At 38.2% G+C, this 19,212-nt stretch overlaps 1 protein-coding gene and 1 long non-coding RNA gene across 2 annotated transcripts; both read left to right on the top strand.

Moving 5' to 3' along the window:
• On the top strand, positions 1-4,795 carry LOC309713643 (uncharacterized protein; the record flags this gene model as incomplete). The annotated part of the gene is made up of 3 exons (XM_082545438.1): positions 1-1,646; positions 2,066-4,591; positions 4,749-4,795. Exons 2-3 carry the CDS (start codon positions 2,869-2,871, stop codon positions 4,793-4,795), a joined length of 1,770 nt encoding a protein of 589 aa, XP_082401564.1. The 5' UTR covers positions 1-1,646; positions 2,066-2,868.
• A 6,735-nt stretch (positions 4,796-11,530) lies between these two features.
• On the top strand, positions 11,531-12,239 carry LOC309708873. The gene is made up of 3 exons (XR_014277368.1): positions 11,531-11,676; positions 11,793-11,896; positions 12,001-12,239. It is a non-coding gene; the product is annotated as an uncharacterized lncRNA (long non-coding RNA).
• Positions 12,240-19,212: the final 6,973 nt, after the last annotated feature.

The raw sequence follows: 19,212 nt of genomic DNA, 5'->3' as shown, positions 1-19,212 counted from the left end.
CTTAACGAGCTCTGTCTCTCACTCTGCCAAGATTAAATCAAAAATGTGTGTTACATCTAAGCAGTTGTAGTAAGATTAACTTTTTCAATAGGTACAATAAGACAGGTTTGACAGGCTTTTGCCACAGATTAACAGTATGTCAGTAGTTAATATAGGCTAACTGAATAGAGCCCTGAATTATTGCCCTGTTAAATTCAAGTTGATTGTGTATTGGTGGACTTGTCTTCTCCACACAGGTTTTTCATACCTCGGCAGTTTTAGTCAGTTGATGACTTTAAAATAATCTTTTCTGACTGGATAATTAAAGCTCACAGCATCTACCTGTCTGTAGTGTATTTTCCCACATTTTAAATAATCGAATCTCATTTAATGTCTCTGTTTTTAGTCTGTATAGTTTATCTCCCCACGAATACGCTCAAAGTAGTCTTAAAATAAAATCCATAAAACAGTTCAAGATGACATACTTTTTATTTGCTAATTTAATGCCAGTTGCCCTCTTTCCTGAGTATAAGCGAATGAGTGACATAAAGAGAAAAAGTACCAATTTGTATGCTGGTGAGTCTTGTGTATTTTTTTCTCTGTCTCTCTATGACAGAGAAATATATATGCTCATTATTGATGTTCAAACTGATGCTCAAATTTCCAAGCACCACCTGAACGCCTCATCAGTCTTTAACTAATCACTGCACCAACTGCCGTCATTCCGCTTTGCTCTCTGCTGTGGTAAGTACAATACACTCAGTACAGCACGGTTTTAATTTTATGATGGTAAAAATACATGTTTGACATTTAAACTCACATATCAAGTCTTTTTAAAGTTCAACAGAGTTCAAAGAATAAAGAAAGCAAAAAAAGAATAACCTTTGCTACCATTTATATAGGTTTATGACTTTTGCTGTTAGCAGCAGTGCTAACGCTAGCTTCAATGCTAATGCTAGCTATAGTGCTAACACTAGCCTTAGCAGTTGTTAACTGACAAAAAGAATATTCTTGTGATATTCCTGTGATATTTATTGGCGGTCAGTGAGACAAAAGTAACAAATGAGATTTATTATTGCCATTGTGCCTCAGTTTTAACAGTAAGAGTACTTTATGACTTTTGCTGTTAGTAGCAGTGCTAATGCTAGCTTCGATGCTAATGCTAGCATCAATGCTAACGCTAGCTATAGTGCCAACACTAGCCTTAGCAGTTTTTAACTGACAAAAAGAATATTCCTGTGATATTCCTGTGATATTTATTGGCGGTCAGTGAGACAAAAGTAACAAATGAGCTTTATTATTGCCATTGTGCCTCAGTTTTAACAGTAAGAGTGCTAGTTCTACCAGCAGTGCTAACACTAACTGAAGTGCTAACGCTAGCAGGAATGCTAGCGTTAGCAGCGATGCTAAGGCTAGTAACAGTCTAACAGTAGCCTTATATAAGTACTTAAATAAATACTTCAGTTAATTAGTTTGAATTATAAAATGGCTGCTGTATCAGCTGGTGTGCTATATTACTCTATAATTACCCTGCTGACTATAAGTTCAGTGTATCATGTCGTGTGGGCTTTGTTTTTTTGTTAGTCTGATAACACTGTACAGACAACTAACATGTTATTTCTTGTCTTACACTTTCAGGAACTTGACTCACATCTGTGCTTTGCCTGGTAGGTGTGCACATACTGTTAGAGAAGTACACCAAATTTTTAAAAAAAGAGTCTGACTAATATAAGCTTTAAAGTGATGGGTTCAAACTTTGTGCTAGACCTTTTAAACACATTTTTATAATAAATACACATAAGTTCAGCTTAACAATTGGGCTAAAATATTTTTTTCGTACATTTTTGCACATTACATGTGATTAGTTAACAATTCACTCAATCATATTTGTATTTAAAAATATTATTGCTGAATTTAATTAAATATTTATTCTTTTAAAAAGTGCCAAATTGTGCAACTTTTTGCACATGGCAGCCGACAACAGTTTAGCTTGAATATTTGTTTTGTCCTTTTTCAGTAGTCACAATTAGTTCATACAATTACCATGTGATATAATTATTATTTTTTTCTTGTTTTTTGTTCACAGTGTGCAGAAGAAGAACAAGGACCAGATCTCCAGTCTTCTATCTCACATCCCAACCCCCCAACCCCTCTATCTTCTGTCCTACTCCACCTGTTGTCTCTGCCTTCTTTCCATCTGTATTTCACCCTGTGGTTTGTGAGAAATTTTGCCAAACCAAGAATCTTATTGCGGTTTGATTTAAAGCCGTGTCTCTCCTGCTCTGTCTGTTCTCTCTGCTAAATTTTCTCTCTACCTGTTTTTCACTCTTTGGCTTGCTGCTGAAAAATGCACAAGCCAATAAAACAATAAAGAGTGCATATTTTGCCTCAACCTGAGAACAAACTGAACAAACAAAGAAAACTCTGCGGTTTGATTTAAAGCCGTGTCTCTCCTGCTCTGTCTGTTCTCTCTGCTAAATTTTCTCTCTACCTGTTTTTCACTCTTGGCTTGCTGCTGAAAAATGCCAAGCCATTAAAGCAATAAAGAGTGCATATTGCCTCTACCTGAGAACAAACTGAACAAATAAAGAAAACTCTAATTCACGGTTTGATTGTGATTTCCCAGCCGTGTTTCTCCTGCTCTGTCTGTTCTCTCTTCTAAATTTTCTCTCTAGCTGTTTTTCACTTTGCGCTTGCTGCTAAGTTGTGCCAAGCCAATAAAGAGAGTGCATATTATTCTCTCGACTGACAAACTGTCAAACAAACAAAGACATCTGTTTCTGAGAAATAAAAACTGAAATATAAAGACAAAGAAAACATCTCCTGCTCTGTGCCACTCTTATTTTATAAACATATTTTCTAAAGACTAAGAGAAACACTTGTGTAAAAATGCCAAGGAAGCAGAAAAAGTCACAAGCTGCAAAACAACGCTGGAAGAAGTTCCATGAGTTTCATGAAGTACCAACATGTGAACAAGCTGAGTGTGATTTTCCTCAGAGCTCTGCAGAAGACTTTGTGTCTGCAAAGACCAATGCTGATGGTGTCAAACAGGCAGGTCAACATGTTCCTGCACATGTACAACAGGTATCCTATGCAGATGCTGTAAAGATTGGATTGCAGCATGAATTTAATGATCATCAGGTAAACCATAGAGACCAACCTGAGGTGTCAAGTGCCCCACAGGTGGGTTATGCTGATATTGTAAAAAGAGGCCGTCACAGTGATGTGGCAGGACCATCTCATGCAGAAAGAGTGAACTTTGAAAACCAGCCCTCTGTTACACATATCTGTGCATCTCACAGCCAGGCTCATCCCAAATATGGAGACTCCAGAAACAAGCAGTGCACATGTAACTCACTCACATTTCTTGCTTTCCTTCATGAGAATGATAACATGACTACAGCTGACCTTAATCTGGTCTTGGATAAAGGTGATGTGATGTACAAAGAGGCCAAGAAAAGATTTCCTAAAAATATTCATTTGGCAACCGATGAGCTGCCAGACAAAGTTGATGCTCGCTGGTCTATGTATGATGTCGACATGACACAGCCTTCCCGGTATGGGACATTTGAAGAACCTCCAGAGGAAGCAGTAGATACCTTTCTCAGCTTAGAAGCAGGACTGAGCTGCCTGTTGTCAGATGTGCAGTATGCCTTATTGATTATGAGTGGATTGTGTATCGCAGTGTTCAGATCCACATCAGGCAAATATGGTTTCTTTGATCCACACTCCAGAACACCCAGTGGTCTTCCTCTACTACTACAGTCACGTAATCGTGGTACAGCAGTGATGCTGAAATTCACACTCCTCAGTGACATGATTAAGAGGATCCAAGATTCTTATGAAATGATGGAGATATCACCCTCTTGTAACTATGAACTGAAGCCTGTGCAGTTCTACAGTATGAGCACAGTCAACCTGAGTGATACTATCACAGACACAGTCTGCAGACCAACAGCTGCCACTGCTGTGGCATCTACTCACTCTGATACAACTGTTGATGAAGCAAACTCCTCTACTCCAAGGAGAAACACAACGACTGATCTGACTGAGAACATCTTTTGTCAAATGTCCATTTGTACGCCACCGGTGAAACAAAAAGAAGTCCACGTGACTCAGTTCACATCATATGAAGATCAGAATGAACCTCCTAATATACCAACTGAAGAACTATGCAGTGAATTAAGTTTCCTTCCATCAAGTGATGCTTTTTCATGTCAATCAAATGCTGCCATAACAAATGTTGCTGCCTGTGACCTTTCTGATATAGTTTTACAAAAAGTGAAAAAAGTTAATAAACAACAAAGGCAAAAACTGAGAAGAAGATTAATGGCATCAGAGAAACCCAGAAATCAGAGAAAAAAAAACCAAAAAAGGAAAGAACGACAAAAGTATGCTTCAAACAAAGAGTACAAAGAAAAGAAAAAGTCTTGCACAAGCGAGGCATATAAAAACAATCCTGAAGTCAGACAGAAAAAACAACAGTATATGAAAAGACGTTACTGTGAAAATGATGAATTCAGAAAGAAACAAAAACAATATGTTAAAAAACGTTTTTCTGAGAATGCTACAGTTAGAAAGAAACAACAACAATATATTAAAAGACGCTACTGTGAGAACGATGAATTCAGAAAGAAACAACAACAATATATTAAAAGACGCTACTGTGAGAACGATGAATTCAGAAAGAAACAACAACAATATATTAAAAGACGCTACTGTGACAATGCTGAATTTAGACAAAAACAAAAAAACTATATAACTAAAAGGTATCAAGAAAACCCTGAATTCAGAGAGAGACAGAGATCTCGAGTGACTCAGCGTTATGCACGTGATGACGCATTCAGAGTAAGACACAGACAACTAATGAAACAACTAATGCGAGACAGGTATCAAAGTAATCTTGCATTCAGGATTATGCACAACATGAGATGTGCAATGAAAATAAAAAGGAAATACAGATGGGTGAACAGACAAACCCAAGAGAGTGACAACAGTGTGATCAACGAGGCCATATCTGTGTTCAAATCACAAATCAAAGCTGGACCATCATACCCATGTACTGTATGCTTCAAGGCTTCATTTCCAAACCAAGTGCGACCCTGCACAAGGTCAAAGTATGTCAAAAACCCACATGTAGTTGCAACATGTTTGACAGGAAAGTTTGTTCATGTTTGTGATGAAAACTGCAGAAATGAGCAGTGCAAAGTGCCTGATGAGAGAAAGAGAGAGTGGATATGTCACACCTGCCACGATCATCTTAAAAATGGATCCATGCCAGCACTTGCTGTTGCCAATAAGTTGGATCTTGCTGATATTCCAGCTGAACTTTCTGATCTCAACATACTGGAGAGACATCTCATAGCCAAGTGCATACCATTTGCCAAGATCATTCCTCTTCCCAAAGGCAGACAAAGAGCAATTAGAGGAAATGTGGTCTGTGTCCCATCAGAGGTACAGGAAACTGTTGAAACACTACCTCGATTGAGAATTAATTCTCAGGTGATCAGAGTAAAATTGAAGAGACGCTTGTCTTACAAAGGTCATCAGCTGTTTCAGACTGTAAGCTGGTCTAAACTTGTGCAAGCACTGCATAAACTCAAGCAGATTCATCCACAGTATAAGGATGTGAGCATCAGAGATGATGCTGAGCTGTGTGATCCAACTCTTCCTGATGAAGATGATGAGGATGATGATGATGAAAACATGAATGAGGACGATTATGATGAGGCTGATTTAATGGAAATTGACAGCTGTGAGAAAAATGCACTGAGTGAAGCACAAAATATAAATGAACAGGACATTGACATGTTACCCTGTGATGGTGAACAATCGCATGAACAGATGAGAGATGATTCAGAGCAAGCAGATGGACTGACTAATGGTGGTTTTGCACTCGAGTCCTGTTTGCAGCCCCCTGATGTGGCTGAGGAGATATTATGTTTCAGTGAAGGAATCTACTCTGTTGCTCCTGCAGAGAGAAACAATCCAATAAGTTTTTTCAAAACACCTAAACTGGAGGCCATGGCCTTCCCTGTGCAGTTTCCTACAGGCCAAAACACACTTGATGAAAGAAGGCTGATCAAAGTATCCCCCAGTGGGTATTTCAAATCAAGACTTTTCTGCATTGATGATCGTTTTGCCAAAGACACAAACTATTTATTCTTTGCACAGTTTGTGACTGAAATACACTTGGCTACATCCAGCATGACAGTACAGTTAAGGAAGGCAAAGCCTCTGACCAGAGATGGTAGAAAAATAACCTCAGGCATGTTACAAGATAAACATGAGGTGGAGAAACTGGTGCGAAATAAAGATGCAGTGAGATTCATGCAGCCTCTGAGAGGAACCCCAGCCTATTGGGAGAAAACAACAAGAGATCTTTTTGCCATGATCAGACAGTTGGGAACTCCCACGTTCTTTTGCACATTTTCAGCTGCTGAAATGCGCTGGCCTGAAGTGATTGAGGCAATAACAAGGCAGCAAGGTGAACAAGTGAATTTTGAAGGACTCGACTGGTCAGCAAAGTGTGACATCCTGAGAAGCAATCCTGTCACAACAATGCGCATGTTTGACAAGAGAGTTGAAGCATTATTCAGAGATTTACTCTTATCTCCCGCAGAGCCACTTGGCAAAGTCATTGACTACTTTTACAGAGTTGAGTTTCAGCACAGAGGAAGCCCACACATACACTGCCTCCTGTGGGTAGAAGGTGCTCCTGTGTTTGAGGAGGATGATGAGCAAACTGTTCTTGATTTTATAAACAAATACATCACAGCTCAGCTGCCTGATCCACATAAACAACCTGAACTGTACAAAAAAGTAACAGAAGTGCAAAAACACAGTAAGAACCACACAAAGACGTGCTTTAGGAGTTTAAGCTCCGGGTGCCGTTTTGGTTTTCCCAAACCACCCTGCAATGAGACAATGATCACAAGACCCAGTGAGGATGATGCACTGGAAGTAGAAACGGCAAAGAACAAGCTCAGACCACTGAACCAGCTGCTGAATGAACCTGAAACTGCTTCCATGAGTTTAGAGCAGCTCTTGGAAAGATGCAAGTTGACACATGCAGAATATGAGAGATACCTGAATAAAATGAACATGAGGAGTACGATCATACTAAAGCGTGATCCAAAAGACTCTTGGATAAACAGCTATAATCCACATCTGCTTGAAGCCTGGAACAGTAATATCGACATAAGCTTTGTTTTAGATGCTTTTGGTGCTGCAAATTATTTAATGAAATATATATCAAAAAAAGAGGGCGGGCTATCTGAGTACCTGAAAACTGTCATTGAGAACTCCCATAAGGACAGTGTAAATGAGTGCGATGAAATGAGAGCCGTCATGCAGGCATATTCAAAGAAGCGAGAGATCAGTGCACAGGAGTGTGTTGCTCGTGCATGTGGTCTTCACATGAAGCAATGCTCACGTGCTGTAATATTCATTCCAACTGATGATAATCCTGTGAAAATGAGTCGTCCCCTGTCAGTTCTGGACAACACAACACCTGAGTCTTCCAATGTTTGGATGACATCTTTGAATGACAAATACAAAGCCAGACCTGAAACACCAGAGTATGAGGAGATGTGCATGGCAGACTTTGCTGCTACTTGCAGGATTGTCTATGGCCAACAGAAAAAAGGTAAAGATGTTTTGCCCCTTCTCAATGAGATGGGGTTTGTGCAAAGGCGCAAAAACAATAAGCCTGCTATCATCAGATTTCACCGCTGCTCACAAGAAAAACATCCAGAGCAATATTACGGAAGACTGCTTAAACTGTACCTTCCTCATCGTTCAGACCACGAACTGAAAACACCATCGTTGCCAACCTATCAGGCTTTCTATGGTGCTGGCTGTGTACAGCTGCCAGGTACTGACCGTCTTGAGTACGTGCAACACATTGTCAAAAGAAACAGAGAAAAATATGAGAAAAACAGTGAGGAGATCGAGAGCGCTGTTGAGGAATATGAGCAGAACAGAGGTGTGACTGACGAATGGTGTAATCTGGCACCTGAATCAGATCTCGTAAGGTTGCCACTTGTTGAACAAGAAAGAGAGCGAGACAATGAAAATGAACAGGAAGATGTGCCCGACTACAGCCGTCAGGCTGATGCTTCAACAGAAGTCAGAGCCATCAGGGAACCCCCTGCTATTGATCCCACATTGTTACGTCAGATGTTTCAGAATCTGAACAAGAAGCAAGCCTGCATATTTTATGCAGTTAGAGACTGGTGCATTAAAAGAGTCTGTGCTCTAAATCCAGAGCAGTTTTTCTTTTATATTAATGGTGGTGCTGGAACAGGAAAATCACATCTTATCAAATGCATCTACTCAGAAGCATCTAAGATACTGAGCAAAGTGCCCAGATATGCAGACGACGTTGACATATCAAAACCCACTGTCCTGTTAACTGCTTTCACTGGGACTGCAGCATTTAACATTTCTGGAACAACACTGCATTCTCTTCTCAAGCTGCCTAGAAGCTTAAAACCTCCCATTCAGGGACTTGGCAATCAGCTGGATGAAGTCAGATCAGAACTTTTGAATGCTGAAATAATCGTCATTGACGAAGTGTCTATGGTGTCAAGACATCTGTTTGCATATGTAGATGCAAGACTCAAACAGATCAAAGGGACTCGGAGACCCTTTGGAGGCATGTCAGTCATTGCTGTCGGAGACTTCTATCAGCTACCCCCAGTGCGACAGTCTAAACCTCTCTGTGTGCACGACCCGTCCGAGATCGACCTGTGGCGGGAGCATTTTCAGATGATCACTCTGACTGAGATTATGCGTCAGAAAGATGATGTTGTCTTTGCAGAGATGCTGAACAGAATTCGTGTGAAAGGAAAGTTGGATGAGCTTTGCGAAGCAGATAGAAATTTGTTGTCACAGGCCATAACTGAACCAGCCCTTTGTCCAACTGATGCGTTGCACATTTTTGCAACTAATAAAGAAGTGGATGCACACAACTCTGCAACACTGGCTCTGCTCCACACTCATATCATTGACATCCATGCAGATGATTATAGAAAAGATCCTAGAACTGGCAGAATGGCACTTCAAGACAGACCGTTGAAAGGAGGTAAAAACGAGTTACCAGACACACTGAAAGTTGCAGAAGGAGCTCGTGTCATGCTCACCAGAAACATTGACATACAAAATGGTTTGGTTAATGGAGCTTTTGGAATACTACTTAGAGTAGTTCACTCTGAAAACGACCAACACATCATCAAGCTTGGACTTAAAATGGATAATGAGACATCTGGAAAGAATAACCGCACACCAGCAGACGACATGGTGTACATTGAGAGAGCAGAGGAGAATCTGAAGCAGAAAGGAGTGGTACGAAGACAGTTCCCAGTGAAGCTGGCCTTTGCATGTACAATACATAAGGTACAGGGTATGACAACTACATCAGCTGTTGTCTCTCTTAAGAGCATTTTTGAGCCCGGCATGGCCTACGTAGCTGTCAGTAGAGTGACGTCTCTCAGTGGACTGTATCTTCTTGATATGGAGGAGAAAAAAATATTCACCAACCCAGAAATCACTGCAGCGCTTGAGAACATGAGACAAGCCAACCTTGATGACATGATGCCTCTTCTACACGTGAGGCAAACACTGAGCAGGTCAGAGGTTTTCACCATTGTTCATCATAATACAGAGGGACTGCCAGCTCACATTAATGACATCAAAAGTCACCATGAATTGTGTCTAGCAGATGTTTTGTGCCTAACAGAAACACACCTGCGGGGCTCTTTTGTCGCAGAGAGTCTCCACTTGGAAAATTACAATTTGTTCAAACGCAACAGACACCTGTCCTACACAAACTTTCCCCAGATGGCAAACAGAAGTGGTGGTGGAGTTGCTGTTTATGTGAAAAGTGACATTCAAGTGCATGAAAAACAGTACATCCATAATGTAACTGACCTTGAATTTCTGGCTTTAAAGGTTGAAGCACCAGTCAGTGCTCTGATTGCAGTTGTATACAGACCTCCAGACTACACTCTGAGGCCATTCCTGAAAAACCTGGTAAGCCTATTAGACTCATTGGAGATCATGGACTGTCATCCCATCATAGTTTGTGGTGATTTTAATGAGAATGTTTTATCCAGTGCAAACAAACCAATCCTGGAGCTGTTTGAGTCTAGGGGATACGCACAGGTCATCACTGCCCCTACCACAGAGAAGAACACACTGCTTGACCTAATTTTCATTTCTCAGTCAGATCGATGTCTCCATTCTGGAGTCATGAAGACCTACCATAGTTACCATGACCCAGTATACTGTGTATTGTCCTGTGATGATTCATGATCTAGATCTTTGAATACAGTAAGTAATATCTATATTTTTGAATGACTTAAGAAAGTAGAGCGATATTTAAAAGTTGACGCTCTGCATTGCAGTATAATGTTTGAATTGTTTACATAAAATACAATTACATGAATTAAGTAATGATATCAGTAAAAGATGACAATTTTATTTATCACAGAAAATCTAAAATTCACTAACAGTAACCTATAAATGTCAGAAAAATCAAATATAGCAGTTTAAAATGAATAGTGTAGGCATATCCTCTCTGCAGCCAGGCTTCAACACCCTGCCAGGCTGCCCCAGTCTCACTGTGGCTGGGAGGGAGGGAGGGTGGACCAGAGGATTGCCTACACAACACATAAATGTTCAACAGCTTCTTCATTGTTTCTGAGAGAACAATAATGACTAAAGGTTGCTTTTTAAAAAAACAAACAAACAAACAAACAAACAAACCTAATTACAGCAATAATGACAGTTAAGCCACTTTATGTGTGCCTCTATTTTGAAATACTATTTACAAAAATGTTATTATTTTGGTTTGTTATAAACTTTAAACTTTTTCAAAAGTATACGATTATATTTTTGGACAAATCTTTCGATGAAACATACATTTTTATGAGCTTTTATCATGTTTCGGCCAGTGCAATCATCAGGGTGGGTCTGGGTTGATAACTGCACATTTCTGGCCAGAAATGTTTCAGCAGTGTTACATAAGTAGTACATATGTAACACTTGCTTTCTGTTACCAGCTGATACCCTACATTTGTATAGACATTGGATGGTGTGAGGTTGGGGAGTTGAGTGGGGGGGGGGGGGGGGGGGGGGTTACGGTGGGAGCTGAGGGGGGGGGTGTTAGGTTTCCTTTTTTCTTTTTCTTTTTTAAGAGAGACACAGTCCTCCTGTGTCTTCTCCAAGCTTCACATGTAAGATCCAACAGTGTGAAGCACATAGCAGCTAGAAACTGTAATGCCACAGATCAGAGAGGCTTCATCATCACCATCTTCATCGCCGTACGATCAGAGCGTGAGACTTCACATCTGGAGCACAGGAGACATTCTGTGATAAGTCCTCCTTCTAGCTTGTCCCACAAGCAGTCGGTGAGATTTACTCACAACAAAAAGGGTTAATGACATAATTTCCATGAAAACATGTATTCATTCTTTGTAAAGTGTTTAAATTGTGTTTTCACTTGACCTTAGGAGTGTTAGAGTGTATCGTAATGTCTGTACTCAGGTGTTTCCCTCTGTGATCCATCCCCATCAGAGCTGAGACACTCAGGACTGAACAGACTGCACAGTTTCTGTGACCGAGCCTCCAAAACACCTTCTTTGAAACCACTCATGATAGAAGGGCTTCATATTTGCAGCAGCACTACTACAGGTATTCAGTTTATTACAGGATGTGTTTGTTTCTTAGGACCAGCTCTGAGTGCACACTACCTAACATATACACCTTTCTGTTTATTACAAACCAACTACTCTGGATCATACGGCCAGTTGGCAGGAATGTTGCTGCAGGAAAACATCCCTGGAGATCACCATCATTGTCAGACTGACTGTGCCTCCTCTGTGCAGTGTCAAGATCCTCTCTAAATGAGTGTGTAAGTTAACATTTTCATTATTTTATTCCCTTTGACAAGACAAGTATCACTGATATTTACATTTACAACTACATATGTTCCCATTTTCTGCTCTTCTTTTAAAGTCCTCAGCTATCCTGCTTCTGTGCTGCTTGCCACACATCAAACACTGGCCGGATGACAGGGAGGATCCACTCTGAAGTCACTGGACGTGATGAGGATCATATGGGACTTCATAGTTTCACAGAAACATTGTGCTCTGTGATTACAGGTTTTAAATGGATACAATGACTGCCTCTCTCTGATCAACAGGCTAAAGGATTGTTTTCATTGTTAGTGCTCTGTACAATGTATGCTTATTTAATATTTCATCACAGAGCAAACCTTTATTTATTTAACATTTTTTTTTATTTTGTTTTAATGTTGAATTAACTGTGGGGATTTTTTTAAGTGGGCACTTGGGATGTCATATGACCAGAAATGTGGTAACTGGAATTCAACAGTATGGAAGAAAAAATCTGCTGAGAACGAAACACATACAAAAACCCCCAAGAAAATTCAAATTCATTCCATGTAATCCAATCTAAAACATTTTAAACTGCTGAACAGCAACACAAACAGTGTTAAAAAACAGTGTTAACAGAATGATTATGATGATTTTGTACCAAAGTTTCAGGTCACATGGCACACCTAGTGTGTAGTGTGGAGTATCAGCTGGTAAGTATAGGTTTTTTCATATTTGTGTCCTTAGAGTTTAGATAGATAAAGCCTTGTGTATAATAATTAGTCATAACCACAACTCAAAGTCAGGGACTAACTAAATTTGGGACTTTGTGTCTGAGCCCAGGTTAAAACAATGTGTAAAAAAGCATTTAGTGGCATGGCTGAACAATGCTGTATTGATACTTATTTATCCATGTTCACAAAAAGGACTAATGTGTTTATTTGATTATTTGCATGTGTTAAACTGTGTCACCACCTTAGGCTTTCATTTGAGTTTACTCACAAATCTCTATACAGTTCTCTTTTACCACTGTGTGGACTCTGTTTACATTAAAACATAAAAAAGAATGAGTAATAAAAAGATGTGTAGACAGATCAGAAGATTAAGTAGACCGATAGAAACAGCTGTTCAGCCATGTTCTAAGAAACCAACACAATTTAAAGGTTCAGGATTGTGGTTTTAAAAGTTGAATTTTCATGTATTTCATATGTTGCTCATTATTTTTTATTTAGTTATTTAATTTAGTTATTTTTCTTTATTCTACCAGTCCTTTTCAGAAAGAAGCTGTAAAATATGACTTAAGATTTTTATGTTATTTTCTATGACATACAAAACAAATTGATGTATGTAATACTATTAAACATGATATACACATGTGTATATGTCTGAAAAACATCATGCTGTATATTAAAGTTTGTATTTTCTGCAGAATGTTTGTTCATCTTTTAAGTTCATTTCAATTAGAAGAATATGAACTTTTAATATTCATTCAGAGGTTTTCTGACTCTAAATTTTCTTTTGTCATTACTCATCTTTTTATTATTTACATTTTAAACATGCTTAGCTTTTTCCAACTTCTTCTGTGTGAACATCAGCTTTCAAAAGTTCTGCACTTTTATTTTCAGGTTAAAAATTCTGTATTTTCCAGCTCATTCAGATTTTTAACTTAACATTCAGCAATTAATTCATTTCAGTGCATACATTCAGATTCAAGCATTCACACTGCAGTTTCTTCAGAAAATGCACTTTCTAGTTATTTTTTCCTATTCCGTACGTTTTTCGCCGACTATCTCCTTCAAAACCGTTCAACTTAGAAAAACCATTCAAACACCATTAGATTCCTCTTCTTTTGGAATGGTGTGCTTCTATTTTTCTCATTTTTAACATTTATATTTTTAATTTTATTTAACTTTTTTCAACAAAAATTTCCCATGTATTTCAATGGGGAGACCCTTCAAATTCTCATTCAATTCACTCATTTTTAAACTCTTACTACTTCCACATACGTTGACATAGAGCCACCATTCAAACTTTAAAACGAAGACAAGATATTCAACTATTCAACTTGTATTTATCGTTTCAATATCTATTATACTTTGTCTTCAGTTCCAGTTTAAGTTTCATGATGTTTTTTCACCCGTTTCAGAGTTTATAATGGGTGTGTATGGGACGGAATGTTGGGGCTAGAGTGAGACAGCTCAACTGCTAGAGTGAGAGGAGCAAAAAAATTAATCTTAAAATATTTTTTAAAACTGCTGCTGTGTCCGCAGCGTTTGCTCTACAGGTATGATTTTACCATCAAAACGTAGCCATGGCTGTCCTCTTTCATCCAATGTGTTTACTATTGTCCTAGGTGTTATGGTTCTTTCATAAATGTCACCAATGCACAGCCTCCTCCCTCCAACTCTTCCATAGACTCCAATGTTAAAATGTCTCAGAAGGTTCGTTTGAAAATCAGAAGAGCATGGTGTCTTTCCACTGTCACCACGTCCATATAATAAACTCCACAGGCATGAAAACTGAGAATTCAGTAGACTAGAAGCTGCTGTCACTCACGGTGAAAGAATTTTGTCAATACGACTTTTACTTTTCATTTGGGAACGATTTGTTTCGGCCTGACTTTTCTGTTCATTTTAAGCAGCAAAAGTGAGGTGCATGTCTGTGTACGTGTGTATGGAGCCATTGGGTGCGGTCACTATAGCAACCAGGCTCACACCTGCCTGCTTAACGAGCTCTGCCTGCCACTGTACCAAGATTCATCTTAAGCACTTCTCTTTCAACTGCTGCTGTGTCCACAGTGTTACAGCCATCATTTTACCCTCAAATTGTCGCCATTATTGTTCTCTTTCCAACATCTTGTCTTTCAAAGCTCAGGCATTTAAACTTTTTAAACTGTGTGGATCAAAGTGGAGGGATCACATTTGAGTCATTCAGTGATTCAAAGAATATGACCTTTTAATATTCATTCAGATGTTTTCTGACTCTAAATGTTCTTTTCTCATTTCTTAGGGTTTTCTAATTTACATTTAAAACATTTTCAGTTTTTTTCCAACTTCTTCTTCTGTGTAACCTTCAGCTTTTAGCAGTTCAGCACCTTTGTTTTCAGGTTAAATTCGGGTTTTTTTTTTTTTTTTTTTTAATCTCATTCAATATTTTTAACTCAAAATTCAGCAATTAATTCATTTCAGTGCATACATTCAGATTCAAGCATTCACACTGCAGTTTCTTCAGAAAATGCACTTTCTAGTTATTAGTGTGAATGCTTGAAAAGCATTCACAGTATTGTTATTAGTGTGAATGCTTGAAAAGCATTCACAGTATTGTTCTTCTAATCTTTATTAGTGTGAATGCTTGAAAAGCATTCACAGTATTGTTGTTGTAATCTTTATTAGTGTGAATGCTTGAAAAGCATTCACAGTATTGTTATTCTAATCTTTATTATTATTATTATTATTATATTTTATTCTGTATTCCGTACGTTTTTTGTAATCCTATAACTTCAAAACCGTTCAACTTAGAAAAACCATTCAAACACCGTTAGATTCCTATTCTTTTGGACAACACTGCTTCTATTTTTCATATTTTTAACATTTATATTTTTAATTTTATTCAACTTTATTCAACAAAAATTTATAATGTATTTCAATGGGGAGACCCTTCAAATCCTCATTCAACTTACTCATTTTTAAACTCTTACTACTTCCACATACATTGACATAGAGCCACCATTCAAACTTTAAAACGAAGACAAGACATTCAACTATTCAACTTGTATTTATCTTTTCAATATCTATTATACTTTTTCTTCAGTTCCAGTTTAAGTTTCATGATGTTTTTTCACCCGTTTCAGAGTTTATAATGGGTGTGTATGGGACGGAATGTTGGGGCTAGAGTGAGACAGCTCAACTGCTAGAGTGAGAGGAGCAAAAAAATTAATCTTAAAATCTTTTTTAAAACTGCTGCTGTGTCCACAGCGTTTGCTCTACAGGTATGATTTTACCCTCAAAACGTAGCCATGGCTGTCCTCTTTCATCCAATGTGTTTACTATTGTACTAGGTGTTATGGTTCTTTCATAAATGTCACCAATGCACAGCCTCCTCCCTCCAACTCTTCCATAGACTCTAATGTTAAAATGGCTCAGAAGGTTCGTTTGAAAATCAGAAGAGCATGGTGTCTTTCCACTGTCACCACGTCCATATAATAAGCTCCACAGGCATGAAAACTGAGAATTAGGTAGACTAGACATTGCTGTCGCTCACGGTGAAAGAATTTTGTCAATACGACTTTTACTTTTCATTTGGGAGCGATTTGTTTGGGCCTGACTTTTCTGTTCATTTTAAGCAGCAAAAGTGAGGTGCATGTCTGTGTCGTGTGTATGGAGCCCTTGGGTGCAGTCACTATAGCAACCAGGCTCACACCTGCCTGCTTAACGAGCTCTCTCTCTCACTCTGCCAAGATTCATCTTAAACACTTCTCTTTCAACTGCTGCTGTCTCCACAGTGTTACAGCCATCATTTTACCCTCAAAACGTCGCCATCGTTGTTCTCTTTCCAACATCTTGTCTTTCAAAGCTCAGAGATGTAAACTTTTTAAACTGTGTGGGTCCAAGTGGAGGGATCACATTTTAGTCATTCAGTGATTCAAAGAATATGACCTTTTAATATTCTTTCAGATGTTTTCTGACTCTAAATGTTCTTTTCTCATTTCTTAGTGTTTTCTAATTTACAATTAAAACATTTTCAGCTTTTTTCCAACTTCTTCTTCTGTGTAACCTTCAGCTTTTAGCAGTTCAGCACTTTTGTTTTCAGGTTAAATTTGGTTTTTTTTTTATCTCATTAAAAAAGTTTTAACTCAAAATTCAGCAATTAATTCATTTCAGTGCATACATTCAGATTCAAGCATTCACACTGCAGTTTCTTCAGAAAATGCACTTTCTAGTTCTATTTTATTATTATTCTGTATTCCGTACGTTTTTTGTAATCTATCTCCTTCAAAACCGTTCAACTTAGAAAAACCATTCAAACACCGTTAGATTCCTATTCTTTTGGACAACATTGCTTCTATTTTTCTCATTTTTAACATTTATATTTTTAATTTTATTCAACTTTTTTCAACAAAAATTTATAATGTATTTCAATGGGGAGACCCTTCAAATTCTCATTCAACTTCCTCCTCTTTAAACTGTATCTACTTCCACATACATTGACATAGAGCCACCATTCAAACTTTAAAACGAAGACAAGACATTCAACTATTCAACTTGTATTTATCTTTTCAATATCTATTATACTTTTTCTTCAGTTCCAGTTTAAGTTTCATGATGTTTTTTCACCCGTTTCAAAGTTTATAATGGGTGTGTATGGGACGGAATGTTGGGGCTAGAGTGAGACAGCTCAACTGCTAGAGTGAGAGGAGCAAAAAAATTAATCTTAAAATCTTTTTTAAAACTGCTGCTGTGTCCGCAGCGTTTGCTCTACAGGTATGATTTTACCCTCAAAACGTAGCCATCGCTGTCCTCTTTCATCCAATGTGTTTACTATTGTCCTAGGTGTTATGGTTCTTTCGTAAATGTCACCAATGCACAGCCTCCTCCCTCCAACTCTTCCATAGACTCTAATGTTAAAATGGCTCAGAAGGTTCGTTTGAAAATCAGAAGAGCATGGTGTCTTTACACTGTCACCACGTCCATATAATAAACTCCACAGGCATGAAAACTGAGAATTCAGTAGACTAGACATTGCTGTCACTCACGGTGAAAGAATTTTGTCAATACGACTTTTACTTTTCATTTGGGAACGATTTGTTTCGGCCTGACTTTTCTGTTCATTTTAAGCAGCAAAAGTGAGGCGCATGTCTGTGTACGTGTGTATGGAGCCATTGGGTGCGGTCACTATAGCAACCAGGCTCACACCTGCCTGCTTAACGAGCTCTGCCTGCCACTGTACCAAGATTCATCTTAAGCACTTCTCTTTCAACTGCTGCTGTGTCCACAGTGTTACAGCCATCATTTTACCCTCAAATTGTCGCCATTATTGTTCTCTTTCCAACACCGTATCTTTCAAAGCTCAGGCATTTAAACTTTTTAAACTGTGTGGATCAAAGTGGAGGGATCACATTTGAGTCATTCAGTGATTCAAAGAATATGACCTTTTAATATTCATTCAGATGTTTTCTGACTCTAAATGTTCTTTTCTCATTTCTTAGGGTTTTCTAATTTACATTTAAAACATTTTCAGTTTTTTTCCAACTCCTTCTGTGTAACCTTCAGCTTTTAGCAGTTCAGCACCTTTGTTTTCAGGTTAAATTCGGGTTTTTTTTTTTTATCTCATTCAAGATTTTTAACTTAAATTCAGTAATTAATTCATTTCAGTGCATACATTCAGATTCAAGCATTCACACTGCAGTTTCTTCAGAAAATGCACTTTCTAGTTAGTGTGAATGCTTGAAAAGCATTCACAGTATTGTTCTTCTAATCTTTATTATTAGTGTGAATGCTTGAAAAGCATTCACAGTATTGTTCTTCAAATCTTTATTATTATTCCATATTCCGTACGTTTTTTGGCATCTAACTCCTTCAAAACCGTTCAACTTAGAAAAACCATTCAAACATCGTTAGATTCCTATTATTTTGGACATGACTGCTTCTATTTTTCTCATTTTTAACATTTATATTTTTAATTTTATTCAACTTTATTCAACAAAAATTTCCCATGTATTTCAATGGGGAGACCCTTCAAATTCTCATTCAACTTACTCATTTTTAAACTCTTACTACTTCCACATACATTGACATAGAGCCACCATTCAAACTTTAAAACGAAGACAAGACATTCAACTATTCAACTTGTATTTATCTTTTCAATATCTATTATACTTTTTCTTCAGTTCCAGTTTAAGCTTCATGATGTTTTTTCACCCGTTTCAGAGTTTATAATGGGTGTGTATGGGACGGAATGTTGGGGCTAGAGTGAGGCAGCTCAACTGCTAGAGTGAGAGGAGCAAAAAAATTAATCTTAAAATCTTTTTTAAAACTGCTGCTGTGTCCGCAGCGTTTGCTCTACAGGTATGATTTTACCCTCAAAACGTAGCCATGGCTGTCCTCTTTCATCCAATGTGTTTACTATTGTCCTAGGTGTTATGGTTCTTTCGTAAATGTCACCAATGCACAGCCTCCTCCCTCCAACTCTTCCATAGACTCTAATGTTAAAATGGCTCAGAAGGTTCGTTTGAAAATCAGAAGAGCATGGTGTCTTTCCACTGTCACCACGTCCATATAATAAACTCCACAGGCATGAAAACTGAGAATTCAGTAGACTAGACATTGCTGTCACT

The sequence above is a fragment of the Aulonocara stuartgranti genome (assembly GCF_965226115.1).
Source record: "Aulonocara stuartgranti genome assembly, chromosome: 1".
NCBI lineage: Eukaryota > Metazoa > Chordata > Actinopteri > Cichliformes > Cichlidae > Aulonocara > Aulonocara stuartgranti.
Note: the sequence above shows the minus strand (reverse complement) of the source record. Positions and strands in the feature narration are given on the sequence as shown.